Raw genomic sequence first — 17531 nt, 5'->3', positions numbered from 1 at the left:
CACAAAAAGCCTCTCAGGCTGATAAGGCCTGGCTAATAATGGCCATTCTCCAGCTTGTGGAGGGTGTAAAATATTAACACAGCTAAATGCATATGCTGGCTCCCAGTTAGCCACATCCATTATTCATTAGATAGGGAAAAATGCCGTTCGATTCGGTTAGTGTTACACTGGATCTCTCTCTCTCTCTCTCTCTCTCTCTCTCTCTCTCTCTCTCTCTCTCTCTCTCTCTCTCCTCACCCTCTATCTATACATGTTTTCTGGCTCTCCTCCCCCTCCCTCTTTTCCTATTTCTTCTCCACACATAATCCTCTTCCCACTCCTCTTTACATTAAGTTCAAAAGAGAGTCTGCAACTCATGAATATGTATTTCATAACCACATGCTCTAGGAAAAATTGACTGAATGGCTCGATGTATATGAACGCAAGGTTTTGTTACCATTTACCAAAGAATAATGGGTAATGTAGTCCATATTGTTTGCTAGTGTAGGGGCTATTTTTAAACCAACGTCCTACACGATGCTTTCATCACAGACTGTAAGTAAGTAAGTAAGTAAGTAAGTATTTATTAATAAAGCTCATTTAAACCCAAAGTGCTGTACAAAGGGGATATGTTTAGAAAATAAAAAAAAATAAAACAACATAAGGTATATAACTAAACAAGTTCCAGTAAAATCAATTCACAGAATCAAAGGCTAACCGATATAAATAGGTTTTTAATCTAGACTTAAACGCATCAGTAGAGGGTGCAGACCTAATGTCCAGAGGCAGACTGTTCCACAGTCTCAGCGCCGCAACAGCAAAGGCCCGGTCCCCTTTGAGTTTCAACTGACCTGATGACCTCAAGGACCTGGAGAAGGAATGGGGTTGGAACAGATCTACATAAAGCAACACAGACCCATTTAGTGACTTAAAAACAAATAAAAGAACTTTGAATTGGATCCTGTAGTATACAGGAAGCCAATGTAGGGATGCCAAGACAGGAGTGATGTGGTCCCTCTTTTTTCGTGCCTGTGGGAAGGCGAGCTGCTGCATTTTGGATTAACTGTAAATGAGCTAATGAGGACTTACGAACACGCATATACAGGCTGTTGCAGTAGTCTAAGCGAGATGAAATGAGAACATGTGTAACCTTCTCCAGATCTTGGGGTGACAGGAAAGATTTAATTTTGGCGACTGACCTAAGTTGGTAGAAGGAACTTCTGACAACAGAGTTAACTTGTTTATCGAACTTGAGGTCAGGGTCAAATATTACCCCAAGGTTTTTTACCTGTGGTTTCACATTCTGCAACAGTCCACCAAGATTATTCATTAAAATATTGGTATACCTGGGAGAACCAAAGAGGATCACTTCAGTTTTATCTTCATTTAGTTGGAGAAAACTGCCTTCTAACCAACACTGTTTATAGGTTCTACACTACAGTGCAAATTCAGAGACCACCCTTCGTTTATTAAAAGTCAAAACAGCCCTTAAGTGCAATTTATTAAGTTTGCATTTTTACAGCTTGCAGTTGGTTGCATTTTCTGCTTCTCACAATCCATGTAATCACAGACACTTTAATTGATGTTGAGGTCTGGACTCTGGGGTGGTCAGTCCATTGTTCTGAGAACACCAGCAGCTCTTTTGTTTGATTTGCACATTTTTTTGCTCTTTTTCTCAATAATGAGTTACACATCCTTTCAGACCCATAGCGCTGTGTTGTTTTCTCACAGTGGAAGGGTGGACAGAAAAACCTGTGGATTTTCTCAAATCTGAAGCAAAATTTGGGCTTGATTTTTCTCCTCTCACTCAAAAAAGAAAAATGTAAGTGCTGATTATCCAATGGTAACAGTTTTGGTAGTATACCAGGTCTTGCATAGTTGTTGGGAGTCACATTTTCTCTATACCTATTAATAATTTTTATTAATTCTGGTTTTGTAAACTCATGTGTTTTCCTTTATTTTCCTTTGACAGTACTGCATATCTATTTATCAGTATTAAATAAGCTCAGTAGCTTAGCAAAGTCCCATTATTCATGGCTTATCAATGGGTATTGGTATCAGGCTGATATGAGCAGAAAATGCTAGATCAGATATTGATGGGAAAAAAGAATCTGATCCTCTAATAAATCTAGCCTCAAATACCACACTCACATTGCATGATGTCATGTTGTTAGCTGTGTGTTGCTTTCTGTGAGGACGTAAAGTGTTTGGGTAATTTGACCATGAAAACCTACTTATAGATGTGCGTCAGTAAAAAACAGCTGAAGTATAGTAGTTTTTAAAGGAGAAATATTGCATCGGTATCAGTATTGACTGATATTCAAGATTCCAGTATCTGTATTGGAAAAGAAAAAGTAGTATTGTGCCAGCAAATCACTGCATAAGCTACACCATGAATTTGAACACTGAAGAGAAACACAGAGAACATCTCTAATGGATTAGGTTAATAGTTATTACTGAACAAATCTCAGTAGCCCAACAGCACAGTTCTATATGCCTTCCGTGACCGTGTGTTTAAATGCTATTATTGATATACTATTCATAACAGTTTACTGTGCTCTCGCTCTCTCTACCCCATGGGCTGCAACATATCCCATTTCGCTTGCTGTGTCCGCCCTCTTTCTCTCGCTCACTCACTCCTATTGATTGTTTCTCGCTCCCTTTCTATTTGATATAAACACTGGGTACATTTGATCTGAGAGATTCAATAAGAGGCATTTAAGATTTTACTCAGTGTGAGAGGATAAAGAACTGTATAGCCTATGTATGTTGTCAGGCTCTGCTGAGAAGCAGCTAGCGAAGTGCATGCCAGCATCCCTTTAGCCTTTTAGCATATGAGTGTTCCTCAGGCATGAAATGAGGTAACACTGACAGCCTGTGCATGATGCAAGAAAATGGTTCTTCGATTTTGATGCTGTAGCTTTAGCTGTGGATTTTTTAACCTGAGTCCATATACTAGGATAGAGCTGTGCAACGCTTTGCATTTGTCATAACTGATTTGTTCTTTGTGACTTTTGGAATTAACAAGATATGACATTTTCTTGTCATGAGGTTGGGTTCAAACGGTCCCTTAAGGGAATATAGCTAAGCACAATCGTGGCCTTAATCTGTGCTGGCCATTTTCTCCTCTAGCTTCTGGCTATTGGAAAATCTGCTGATTCTTTGTTTTCCTCTGCCTCTCTGCCTTTCTCATTCTCTTTTTTGTTCACAGCTTTTTTAACAGTATATATATCTTTTTATTATCTCTGCTGTGTTAGGCCTCCCCCATCTCTTGATGGCTGTGTGGTGAATGGTTTGGGCTAAATTTAGACTCAGATAGTGAGATGCAGGGTCATTAATACTCTCCACTGCAGCTAGTCCTGGAGCCTCTCCAGGATCCAATCACGCCCAGCTTGCAGAGTGGTGGTGGAAGGGGATGGGGGACAGGATTTTAATGGTGTACAAGGATCTATAGACTTTCTTGTCTCTCTAGCATGATGCCACAACACAGAGAAGCCTCAGCATCTCACCTTATAGGCTGATCTCTGGATCTCAGGAGTGAGGGCTGATGACAGCATCCACACTAGGCTGTAGGTGGGTGAGAATGAGGTGTCAGCCATAGAGCTGAAGGAAGCCACGTCAAACAATGCTGTGTATTTTTATGTATGACCCATAGTTCAGCTATGTCTTAAATTAAGATTTTTTTTTTTTTTGAAAGAATTTGTGAGAAAGTTAGTGTTATTGTTAGACTTGCTATTCACCATCACACTGTATTTAAAAGGGAATCCTTTGATTCCATTGATTTTGGAATAATTCAATTGGTGATATAAACAAAGTAATTCAGAGATGTTTGGCATGACCTCCACAGTTCTAGAGAAATGAAAGGTTTTGGCTTAAAAAGCATACTTTTTAAAAGCCATTGAGGAGAGGTACATACAGGGTGTAATATTCTGTTAGGCCTGTGCTCATTGACAGAGTTACCGTGGCAACAGCCCACAGTAACCATAAAAACTAATTCACCGCCACCAAAAACACGTTGTTCATTTATTGATTTACCATGTGCAAGCTATATCAAGACCCGAGTATTTCCACATTTGAACATAATTGAACATATTGGGTGATGAAATGCTAAATTCATATCACATTTATTGTACGTAACATGGATGAGATTGTTCTAGACATTAGGTTGTTGAACTGGGCTGGTTGAAAAAAGCCACCTGTATGGTACACCATACGTTTTAGGAAATCCTAAGACCCCATTGTTAAGTTTCAGACCTCAGACAAAACAGCTTCAGGTCTCAGCTCTCGTACATCAGGCAAAACAGGCCATTTCCAACGGCATCAGCCGAAATGGCGTCAGAGAAGTGTAAGAGTGTAAGAAGTGTTGACAAGCATTGAGAAGTGTTGAAAAGTGTTTTTGTTGTTACTGTTGTTATTGCCATTGTTTATATTATTGCTCTTTATTTAAAATAACCTTTGTGGAAGTAAAAAAAAAGATACTTCCTACACGGTTACCCCAGTAAGGGGGCTCTGGTACCACCACAGACCTTTTCTATATTCTTGCGTTCATCATCTGACACTACTACTTATTGTACCTTTAATTCTGCAGGTACATACACCATTGCCTATTACAACAATAAGGCAGACACAAAGCAGTGTTGACAGACATGTCTACTGTGGAAATTGAGGGAAGGCTTTATGGGAATGGATCTGGTTATGTGTAGCCTAAGATCCAATTTCATAGTGCCCTGATTTGGCTTTTGCTGATGAATCTCCTGTACTGTAAGCTTTAGTGAAACACGCTGCGTGCTGACTGTATTTGCAGAGTGGCTGGTTTGGAAGTGTGTGCGCTGAAGCGTACTCAAGGTGAAGGCGGTTTATTGCAGCGACAGCCACACTGCATGCAGCTGTAATTGTTTGCCCCCCTAATAAATCAAAGGTGTCTCTAGAGTTTATTTATTTAGAGAGCGAATTAGACAAATTAATCATTCCCAAGAGCATGTATGCTGGCGCATAGGTGTGATTGTGTGTGGGAGAGCGTGAGAAAGTATGTACAGAAATACATACACACCTAAGTATGAGAAATAATGGCATCGCTGCAGCTCTATATGGTAACACTGCCTATGACAGCTCAGCTCACTATGTATATATGTATGTGTCTGTGTCTATGCATTTTGCTTTTCCTCTGGCAGGGTGATATATGACTGGACACGCCTGACGTCAGACTAAAATAATTGTCACTATAGTCAACCCTTAGGCTGCTTTCTCTTTCTCCTACTCTCACTTTGACTCATCTTTTCATTCTCTTTATGTCACATGCTTTTATTTGGCCCTTGTATTATTGAAATCTAATGTTTCTGATGCAGCTGTGACTTTAGGAGTGTGACGCATACATATATGTACGAACATACTGACATGCACACAAACACAGTCCCTTCACTCCTTATACTGAGGCACACTGAATTGTAGAAGGACCTAGCTTAAGTCTCACCAACCGTGCAGCACAGTTAATGCATTTGCTGCACCTTTTCCTTTCCCATAATGGAGGTCGAGACATTTTCACGCTGTTTATAGCCGCTTGTAAAAACATAAGACTGTTTCTTAAATGTATGTCTGAGAGCTTGGTGTGGGCTTATTGGGTTTTAATGACTGTGCGATTCATCTTGGAGTCTCAGACGTACTAGGACAAGCCTGCTGGATCATAGGTGCTGAGACAGGAAGAGAGAGAGAAAGAGAGAGAGAGTCACCAAAACTAAGTTGTACATCTTTACCACACTTCATACCACTCTTCAAACTTTCATCTTACGTGACAGGCGAAGGAGATGGCCCAGTTTTGCCTTTGTCCCTTCCCGCCTTTGATCTTTATTCCTTTGTTTCTCTCTTGCTCTCACAATCTTTCTTCTCTTCGCTCTGGACAATCTGTCCATTATTGGAGGCAGGGACGTTTTGACAGGGAGAGGGTGAGAAGCAGGCATCGTCAAGCTCCAGCTCTGGTCAGACATCTCAGCAAAGAAACACAGAACAGCTCAATACATCCCAGCAGCCTCAGTGTCTGATTTTGTGGCCTCAACAGTAAGCTCTTGCACCTTGTTCTGCTTTTGGCAAATGGTTATAGAATGCAATACAATACTTGTATTGCAGGAAATCTCAGCCATTTCGATTTTCACTTTCATTTGTTATCACTACAGCAACAAATCAAATAAAATCCAGTCAATACACTCAAATATATCAGTTAATACCCTTTAAAAATGAGGTTTAAAAAACATGATTCAAAAAAAGAAAGTGTTTTACTGCCATTGCTGGATCGATTAATCTCATTACAAACAGCCACAACACTGCTGAATGAACTTGATGTCGGAATACTCGCAGCACAATACCTGCATTGTCTCTGAATTCTAGGTTTATATAATAGAATCCATAATATTTTTCATGACCACTGTATTTTGAGATTATCCAGTTGAGGAAGAGAAGTGTAGATCACTAACTTGGCTAAGTCAAGGTATATGTGCTTACAGGTAAAGTGATCATTTTGTGTCCCATTAAATGTCTCTGAGGCCTTTTTTAACAATGTGCAGGGTGTAGCTACAGCTGAGTGAGGCTGAAGTATGTCAAGAAGAGAAGCATTATAAACCTCTCAAGAAAGTGCAGTGCTTTTAAGGACTTATGAATGTGGCTTTTATAATCACTGCTTGAAAAGCCTAATTGTTATTGTTGAAATCCGTACCCATTAAACATTGATATGTAACGCCTTTGCTTTAGGTTTTTATGTCTGTATCTGGCAGTTTAAACAAAATTTAAATTTAAAATATGGAATAAAATGACTTTGTTACCATTACTTGTGTAGGCTATAAATATAATCTTCTGACTAAAGGGTTTCTCTCACGCACGATCAGGTTTCTGTTGATAAATTGATTGCAAACATCAGCACAAAAGCATTCAAGCATCCTAACAATAGAGATTATAGGAATAAGATTATTTATTATTATTTATTATTATGATTATATATTTGAATTTGTTTGTATGTTAGAATGTTGTTAGCATTTAACACATTGGGCTTATTGAAGATGAGCTGATCTGAGCTTTCGCAGTCAGAGAGAGTAGCCAGTTGCAGTTGGAGAAGGAGCTGAACAGTTTTACCAGCAGCGCACCATGTGAGCCGCCAGCTCTCATGGTGTTTGTATATCAGATATTACAGTTCTTTGAGGAATATACTTTGAATTTTAATGTGAAAATAACCACAATCACTGCACATTTTAATAGGCTGTGTACTGTATTCAACACAGTTTGTTGTCATCAAGACGTCTCTCAGCATGCACAGCTTGGGTGGTGAGCAGCTACAGCTGGTTCACTCCTGTGAGGTTATTATGGTGTATATTGTCGTGACATGGACATGAAAAACAAATCGGAATGCACAGTACATGTAAAGTCGAACATGCCTGTTGTCTGTTTACGCTTCATCAGAAATTCTGTCCAAGTCACTCATAGCGTCATGGGGCGTAGGAATAAGGTGGGGAGAATACCTGTATTATCACTGATTTGCACAAGAAAAGAATAAAATACAATTTTAGAATTATAGAACAGGAAAGAATACATACTTGTTACATGTTACTGAATTCTCCAAGGATAGAATAAAGTAGAGTACTTATTTTATTACTTAGGGATGCATCAATACCATTTTACAGAGTACAAGTACATTATGTGTATTATTTATGTACATTATTTTTAGTACTCGATACCGAGTCCGATACCATAATGAATTACATACTTAGAATTAATCAGTTGTTAGTGTGAATGAGTGCATTTACCTTAACAATTAAATCATTAAAATCAATCTGGTTTTAAATTATGTGCATTAGCTAGCTATGAGTAGCGTTGCAGTGGAAATAAGTGGCTTCTGTACAGTAGTAAGTAAAGTATATTTCATAGTTTTGTTCTCATGCTCCTCGTCTGTCTCCTTCAACAACAGTCTCTGTAACACAGTGATAGCGGGGCTCATGTCCAATGTTAATGCAACGAAGGAGCTCATTTGTGGAGTTGAAATCTTCTGATTGGCTGGTTAAACTGTAGTTGAATATTGAAGTCAGACAGTATTGTTATTTGTTGACTCATATTGACATTTGAATAGGCACTTACGTAAGGACAAAGCCTACGATTTATATGCTCACACTGTACGGAAATGCTCCATGTGACTGATATACTACGTGAATCGCAGCCCCTACAGATTACTCTGTCTGTGGACAATTTCCAATAAAACTGTTTCATTCAAAATAACATGATGTGCACCGAGTATTGAGCAAACACGCTGAGAAACTTCAGGTGCTATTGGATTTTTAGCATCAGTGCTTTTTTTATGAGTACAAGAAAATGAGCCTGGTATCGGGCCGATATTCATGCATCCCTGTTGTCACTGAATTCTAGAAAAGAATAGAATACCAATATTATCACTGAAATCTACAAGACTAACATAGAATACAAATGTTGTCACTGAATGGTATTCTATTCCCTAGAATAGAATGCAATAATTATAGTATCACTGAATTGTAAAATTATAGAGTAGAATACCTTTACTGTCATTGTGCTCTTACAAAAAATTCAGTTAATGTATTTTTTTTTGTCCTGTAATTGTGTGAGATGTCCATTTACCAGTCCATCCCTAAGCTGGACTTCAGATCTGAGCACATGTGACTTGTGGCTTGGGTTAGCAGAGCTGTTCTTTAAGTATTGATTTAAATCATAATTAGTACATTGCTCTTTTATTAGAAGTATGGACATGGAGTTATAGGCCAGTTCAAATGTAATCATATTTTCTTTTTGCATTTTTTTTAGTATTTTCTTTTTACAAGAACATTTTTTTCTTTTTACTCTTTTTCTGCTTTTGCTTTTGTTAGCCCCCTTTGTGCAACATTGGCATGTAGACCCTGTTTTGTTTGTCCATGACACAGTGGGGATCAGGTAGTTTAATGCATTCACATTAGTGTATATGCATGTGTGTGCTGGTGTGTGAAACCTCAGAATGTGTTCAGATTTTAGCTCTGCCTGGTCACGCCTCTTCTGTAATGTCCCCTGTCCAGAATGCTGGAGTATGAATGGGATGCGCCACTGTGCGAGACTGCTTGCTCAAGGTTAAACTTCAAGGACATCCTATTGTAAACTGGTGTTTTGGAGAGTTGTGGTGCAGTTGCATTTATCCAGTACTGATATCTGAATCATTTTTATGCAGTAGAAAATTATGAGTGGATTACCCATCAACTGAGAAGTGGATATGTGTTTGTCTGTGATGGCTGTGTGGATATCTGTTAGCTGTGTGTGCTCTGTAGTCACATCTTAAATGCAGTGCTGTTTGGTTTTTGGTGCGTTTTCTATGGTCACTGTAGAACGAAAGCCTGATTTCGTCCTGACTTGATTCTCTCCGTCTTCAGTCCCACCAATCATGAGAAATGGTGTCACTTCACCCTCCGATATGCTTTCTGCCCTTTGCTCTTTCCCTTTTGCTCCTGAGAAACTGCAGACAAGCACTTTTCCATCCACGTCTGAACTCTCTCTTGGAAGCACAAGCTCTCAGTATTCACTCACATAGGCTGAATAAGGACAAGATACTTCACCTCTTTTTTGTTGTTCTTTGCTTCTCTCTCTCTTGCTGACCATTTCTAACCATTTACTTTCCACTTTGCTTTTTTAGCTTTCCACACTGACCCCTCCTCTCTCTCTCTCTCTCTCTCTCTCATGCTCTCTCTCCCTTGCTCCTCTCCACTGCTACGGAAATATGGAAATACTGAGTGTGTGGCTAAGTGATCTCCAGGGGAGCTTATCATTAGATTAGCGCTGGGCTTCTGCAGTATAGTCAGGGGCCTGCAAACAAACTTTGCAGCCATTGCAATATATTATGAGAATTCATTATGATTTGCGCTATGATTACAAATGCTGCTCTTTGTAGCTTTTCAGGCTGGTTATTGAATGTCCTCAAATGCATGCTACAGTTCTTTGTAGGGCTTAACTGTGTTTACATATACCTCGATCTCTATTGCTTCTCTGTGTTTAGAGTCCCATAAGTCATGTTGATTATATTTCTGTGGAAGATGATGACCGTCAGCCATTAACTGGTTCCATTTTTATCTCCTTCCTTACTAAATGGACTGAAATAATTAAACTGTAATGATGAACTGTGGTTACCTTAAGTATTCCCTTCACGGGAGCTACAGAACACCATGGTCTGGAGACGGCCCAGTCTTATTTAACACTCAACAAGAGATTCAGTAATTTGGTCCTGTTTCGTTCAGTGAATCTGGAAGATTCGGGGCAGCTTGCTCCCACTGTGTTTGTCAGAACAAGTTGATCATTTGGTTATGCACTTTCTGAGCTTACTCCTTAACGTATAGTACAGTGCAAAAGTCAGAGACTATCCTGCATTTATTTAATTATTTCAAATGGACAGTAAATATAAGTTATTCTTGTCAGGAAACCCTACACAGACACCTCTGACACTAAGTATAATATTAATTTTAGTGTAGACACCCTTTACCTTTATTACAGCTTTCATTCTTGTCAGGAGACTTGCTTTCAGTTTTTCAAAGAAACCTGCAGGGATGTTTTTTCCACAGCTCCAAAGCTCAGTCTCAGAAGTTGGTTGCATTTTCTGCTTCAAGTAATCCCCCATACATTAAATTATGCTGTGGGCTCTGGGTTGGCTAGTTGAAGAAAACCAGCAGTTTCTTTGTTTGACTAACAAATGTTGTTGTTTTTTGTCTATTTCTGTTTCTCGGTAGGTTCTCAGCTTCTTGAGAAATGTAAGAGCATTAGTAATTTTTAAGAACTCAAGCAAGCGTGGAGCTTGATTTTCTCTGATGGTTTTAGTGGTCTACCAGGTCTTGCATGATTGTTCAGATATATATTCTCTATATCTGTCTATAATTTTTCCAGTTTTGGAAGCTTTTTCCCCCTTTGACTTTCCCCTTCCTTATGAAAATGGATTATATTATCTAATCTTCTCAGAAATATCTCCTGGAAAAATCATAATTTGTACTTAATGGCTGTTTGGACAAGAAATTAAATAAATGCACAGCAGTGTAGGTCAAATATAAGCATCTAACATTTCCTTACTCTGTAGCTGTTCAATGAGTACGATTTGATGATGTTTCAACCAGTAGTCCCTTTACATCCGTAGAATAATGTATGTTGCGTTGCTAGAAACAGTAAAAGTGGCAATCGTGAATGCTGAATTATGTCTGTACTTCTGTCCATTGTGAGATTACTGAACTCGAGATTTAGCCAAGTGTGTTGATTTAAGCATGCAGTTTGCACAATTCTAATTGTTTGGGTACAAGTTTTCTTTCATGTTCAAATATAACCTACAGCATGGAACAAAACTTTCTCAAAGAACAAGAACCAGTTCAAGTCTCAGTGTCATGGACAGGATGGACGCTGTTTCTATTTCTAGTCTCAGTCCCTGGAGTGGAGCTTGACTGTCACTGAGAGGGTTTCGCTGCCAATAGCCAAAGAGAGACTGGCTGCAGTAATTAGCTGGTGGGTGGTCCAGTAGTCCTAAAGGATGACTGACAAATGCCTGAAAATGCTTTCTGCTTCACACTTATCCACTTTGACATGCTTCTATTACAGAGAATTACTGTCTTATTGTGATCGCACTTTCTCTCTCTCTCTCTCTCTCTCTCTCTCTCTCTCTCTCTCTCTCTCTCTCTCTCTCTCTCTCAGGGGTTCTCATGCCCCTTTCACACCCTGAAATAGTTTATTCCTTTACTCACCCCCCACAGATTTGGTCGACCCGGTGTGGAATGTTACTGTCAGCATGAGAGCGGAGCAGCCGTCATCCAGTTACAATTCCTTATCAACGAGGTGAGCGCATTCATCGTTCGTTTAGTCCCTTGCTTCCTCTCTCTGTCACTCTCTCTCCTCCATACCGACTGTCCATGTCCCTGAACTCTGAGAGACGGCTTAAATTATCTTGGGTGAGCCCACAAGAGGCTCAGATGATCTGTCCGCTCACGGCCTTTGTTGTCAAGAACCCACTTGTGATCCCGAGTGCCCCTGGAGGGTGTCTATGTAGGGAGCTAACAGCACCCATTTCTCCCATGAGTCTTCCCTTCAAAGGGGCCTACAGGGACCACTTACTCTAAGAGGTTTGTACTTCTTAGTGTCTGATACATAGGGTGGGGGAATATTGTAAAATGAAATATTGCAATACATGATAACTTTGCAATTTATGATACATAATATCTATCTTTTAAAGGTCAAACAATTAAAAAAATTGACGCTTCATGTCATATTAGTTTGATTTTCTATGTTGAAAGAATAATTATTTTCTGCCCGTGTTAATGCACAGTTACTTTATATTTGATTAATGTAAACAATAAAAAATACAATGGTAATAGTGTATGCTGGCCAGAAAGGTAAAGCAAAACCCCCATATGACAGCAAAGGACCTGCAGGTATGTTTAGCGCAGTCATGATCTGCATAGAAGAGTGATCAGAAGGAAACCTTACCTATAACTATGTTTGGATTATGCAAAACAACATCTAGATAAGCCAGAGGAATTTTGCGGAAAGAAGTGCTGTGGACTGATGAAGTAAAAATGGAACTCTTTGGCTACAATCACCAGAGTTATGTTTGGAGAAAAAAAGAAGCAGCATTTGATGGAAAAAAAACACCTTGCCAACTTTAAGTATAGTGGGAGGATCTGTTATGTTTTGCTTGCGTTGCATAGGTAGACGGAAGAATGAATTCCACTGAATATCAGCTAATTCTGGAAGCAAATGGGGGGTTTCCTGATTTATGAGTTTGACTTAAAAAGTTGTCCAATCTTTTGCACATGCCACAATTATTATTTCATTATAATGTTTTTTAAGTTAATGAAATATAAAGTAACAGTGCATTAACATTTTCAGAAAAAAAAAAATATTTTTAAGAGTTTGCTGGAGTTGTTTTGTTTACTTCATTTCATTTCAAAGCTTGAAAAATCTGTAATTTGACCAGTGGTGAGTCAGTGTTAACCTACAACTGTTGATAAAATCACTAAGAAAGCTGAAATGGCTGAGAAAGGTAATTGTCTTTTCTAGCTAAATACCCAAATTGAGTTGACCAAATTAGCAGGTCAGCCTTTTGCAGTCATTATGGCTGCCAGCTAGTGAAATTTCTTGGTTTGCATGCCATACTAAATGTAGTTATGTAATAACTGGTGTTTGGGGGGGGGGGTGCCTGAAACCCCACCTTTTTCCAGTCTAACATCCTTACCTTCTGTTCCTGTGATGAAGTTTTGCAGTCCCCAAAACTGCCCCATCTCCTCCCTGTTTCTCAGTCCCACATCAGTCATTAAATATGGAAGCCCTAAAGGGCCATGAATTAGCGTGTTTTTTTTCAACTGTTTTTCTGTGATAACGAGTGATTTTCAGTTGTTTTCTCAAGATCTCAGGTTATTTATATCATTATCATAACAGATGATACAAGGGCCTATATCCGTTTTTGTGCGATTGAATGGGTAGATTTCTCTCTTTCTCTCTCTCACACACACACACACACACACACACACACACACACACACACACTTAGACCTATAGCACAGACAGCATAGAACAGCACACTGCAAAGAAGCAAAGTTGTGATCTTGTCTCTTTATTTAAAGGTCCAAATCAACCACTAGTTGGTGAAGATGGAGCATATTACTGAAAAATGTTACTGAGCAAAATCAAACCAACAACACAACAGTGTCCAAAAACACAGTAGGGTAGACTTTTTTTTCTTTATTATCAGTGGTGACACAGCACTTTACAAGAAATCAGAGCTTCCCGAGTGTCTCAACCAGCTACAGTGCTGTTTCTGACAATGCAGTGCTGAACTCTGGACCTATGTATAGTTGGGGCTGTATAAGAACAGAGATGTCTGTAAATGTTAGGTATCTACAGAGTCAGTATAGTTTCTTTTAATGTGTAACATTAGACCATGCCTGAATCAGTCTTGATATGTTTAGAACATTCTCTAGCAGGGCAAGGTAGATTTTTCCAACTCATTTTTGTGCCTGTTAATTTGATGGAGCTGCCCAGCAGCCGTCCATGCATGGAATGGTTTCCCTCACAAAACATAAATGAGGGCTTAAAAGATTTTTACGTTATGATTACATCAGTTATTAAACAATACATAGCTACAGTAACAGTAGACTTTAGGATACTTCACATGGTTAAGATTTAGCTGTTTTATTCTTTTAACAAGAAGATTCATAGGATGTAAGCTTGCAATTTACTAAACCTAGAGCAAGAACAGCCAAACTATAACAAGAACAGAGCTTGCTTCTGACAGAAAGCAAACTTTCTGACTAGAAAGCATGCAGCAAACCAATATTTTTCTACACTCACTACATATGTGCTCAGATAGTGTGCTGGTGGTTAGAGAAAGCTTTTTTTTTTTTAGCCACTTGCCTCCACACTGCATCTTCCCAACGATAGTATCATCAAACAGTGATGGATAGGGGGTATGATCAGACAATGGTATGTCGCACTCGATATCACAAGCCTGTCAGACATACCAAGCAGATGAGGAAGAATTAGCACCAACTGAGGTCTCTCGTCTTCTGTGAACACACTGCAAAGACTACAGCTGATGGCCAACATGCACACATTTTGTGTGCCTCTCTATAGCAAGAACTGGCAGTCTGTCAAACTATTAAGTGCAACAAACAAATTAAATAATAAATTGTTTGAATGTCTTAAAAGCTTCAAACCTAGTGTATGAAAGTGAAGCACAGTTAGCTTGACACTGTGTGAGTAAAAATGCTACTTAAAAGCGAATGTGCATACTTTAAACAGTGAAACAACATGCGTGGTTGGTATAATTACGTGATCAAAAGCAAAAAATGTAAATGAAATGCTTTATTTAACATAAGTGTATCATCACAGCACCATGTGTGTCTGTGTTTATTCATAACAGTATTTCCTCATTGAGAAGATGATACAGCTCAGTCAAAAAAAGCAGTCAGAATGCCCATCAGTAATGATAAAACTTGGTACTTGCACTCATGTTGAAAAATCAGGCTATTTCGATGTGTGTCTTCTTGAGATTGCCAATTCAACATGCTCTGTCGGCCAAAACACAGCTGACAAAAAGCAGCTAGATCAATGGTGTGGGACAAACTAAACAAAATATGGGTGAAGGTTGGCCCCCAACGCTCACCAATGGCCTGACGACGCCTGATGTCCGAAAATCGGCTTGGTGTGACAGGGCTTTAACATGTTCACTTCAACTCAGGAAAGATGCGTGCACTGATAGTGATTTTTTTTTTTTTTTTACTAAATCAGCTGTTTTTTGTTTGTTTCTTTTTTTGGATTTTTTTATTTTAGTCTGTATTATATAGAATTCTCAGACTTGAAAAAGCTATTATCTCTTTCTGTCTTGGTGGCTTAATTAAGTCAATTAATGTACTTGGCTGTTTTAGTATTCCCTGTTTGTCAGTTTTGGCATCAAATTATATCTAAATATTTTCTTAGATTAGAATGGACTCTTCCCTGTCTGAAAGGCATACTAAAGTATTTAAACTGGTAAAATGAACTGTTCAAAACAATGATCCACCCAGCTGCCTGCTGTTTTAAGAGACGTAGTAGAGACAGAACAGTTTATCCAGAAAACTTGTGAATTGCTTTATCACTGTGCAGCTCTTCAGAACCAAGTGTTCAATGGCAGTTGACATGGTATAGTATGTAACTCATTTACATGGTATAGGCCTACTTTAATTGACAACTTTATCTGGCTATGCAGGCCCAGCTAGATAACTGTGGGGCATGATACTGTGGAAATACTTTGTAATTAACAGGATAAATAACAGCAAATAATAAGGACTATTTAAAGGTTGAGACATAAACAAATTTAGCAACAAAGTTACAACATAATGAAAAAGCAGGAGGAATATGTTCTTAGGTGATTGTGAAAATGGGTAGAACTGAGATTGTGTGACTGTTTAGAAATTATCTATCACTGTGGTTTATCGCATTAGATAGGGAAATGTATTTCACAAAGATTAAATTGGAATGATGCCTGGCATAAGTCTGTATAATTGCTTATAAGTAATTATAATTACATCTCTTTGAATACTCTTTTAGCACTCTCACGATCAGATTCATCCACTCGGCGAAGGGGTCTGAAGCACATCCGTTACAAAAGGTCCTTCCACATGTTGCATGCAGTTAAACATTTTCACCAGAGAGGTTTCCAGATTCCTAAATCAGCTTTAGCAATTACCCCCTGCATATCTATTAAAATAATAAAAATCATGATCTGAAACAGCCAGGATTTTGAACTATGTAACTGACAAGTTACATAGCCAGTGTTAAGCAGATGATCCTCCTGTTACATGCTCTGTGGTATAGTATAGGGTAACACTAAAAAAGATAACTGATGGCTAGCTTCGCCCTCTTTCTGTAGGTGGAGTTATAGCACAGTAATGGGCTAAATGGGGAACACTGGACTGTGGCTGAGTGGGGGAAAATCTGTATGAGAACAGAAGGGCTCTTAGTCGTGAAAAAATGTTGCACTAATGTTGCACTAAGGCTCATAAGTCATTTATTATATAGTTTGTCTAATTTTCATGCAGTGAAAAAAACATGATTGTTACCAAGTATGCATTTATGTTAGGATACCTCCCTTCTTGTACATAGGTTTGTGTGCCTGTATGTATGTGTGTGTGACTCAGCACACAAAGTAGAGCCTACAGGAGAAGGCATGAGGTCTCTCACCGCCTCTGTCTCCACCACACACACACACACACACATGCACAAACATACAAACACACACATAGCCTGTGAATCATCATCACCTGGGAGAAAACGTCTTGATCTGCTTTAAATTCAGCTCCTGTTACCATGAGAAAGGCTCCCTCTCTCCCTCTGTTTCTCTATGCCTCTCTCTGTCTTTGCATTTGTTTGGTTGGTATATAGCAATGCCAAGGGAGAAAAAAGGAATAGTTCAGCCTTGCATTCTGCTCCCCACTCTTTCATTCTCTTCGCCCCCAAGTCTTTACCTCCTCTGTCTTTCTCTCTCTCTGTCTCTCTCTGTATCTCTATATCTGTCTCTGTCTCTGTCTTTCTCTCTCTCTCTCTCTCTCTCTCTCTCTCTCTCTCTCTCTCTGTCTCTCTCTCTCTCTCTCTCTCTCTCTCTCTCTCTCTCTCTCTCTGTCTCTCTGTCTCTCACCCACGCACACTCATGCTCCCCTTCCTTCATGTCTCTCTTTCTCACTCCAATTCTTTCACTCTCACACACACATACTTCCACCACCCACGACTACTTCTAGAATTTTCGAACCCGACAGAAACTCATTATAATGAGGAGGCTACTTATGGAGCTGCAGCCTCCTCAGTGTGGCACTTTTGGGTTCAGGTATGTGTTTGAGAAGAAGTTAAAGGCTGCTTTGTGGTGATGGCCGTTTTCCCTCTGTCTCGCTCTATCTGGCAGTTCCACAGAGGGTGCTAGTGAGTGCTGTAGTGGATGACATTATTCACTGATATCAAGATTACGTGTTCGAGTGATCAGATTTACACCGTGGACAAAAGTCCATCGCAAAGCTGAAACAATACTGGCAGTT

General features: G+C 39.2%; 1 protein-coding gene across 1 annotated transcript in view; it reads left to right on the top strand.

The window, feature by feature from the left end:
- The window catches only part of stxbp5a (syntaxin binding protein 5a (tomosyn)), a 122099-nt gene that overhangs the window by 29610 nt on the left and 74958 nt on the right, over positions 1 to 17531 (top strand). The window contains exon 3 of the mRNA XM_036582305.1: positions 11724 to 11805. Within this exon, the coding sequence (XP_036438198.1) occupies positions 11724 to 11805 (82 nt within the window). The remainder of the gene's footprint in view (positions 1 to 11723; positions 11806 to 17531) is intronic.

Source organism: Colossoma macropomum, unplaced genomic scaffold (genome assembly GCF_904425465.1).
Source record: "Colossoma macropomum unplaced genomic scaffold, Colossoma_macropomum, whole genome shotgun sequence".
Taxonomy (NCBI): domain Eukaryota; kingdom Metazoa; phylum Chordata; class Actinopteri; order Characiformes; family Serrasalmidae; genus Colossoma; species Colossoma macropomum.
This window is presented reverse-complemented; position numbering and strand designations above follow the sequence as displayed.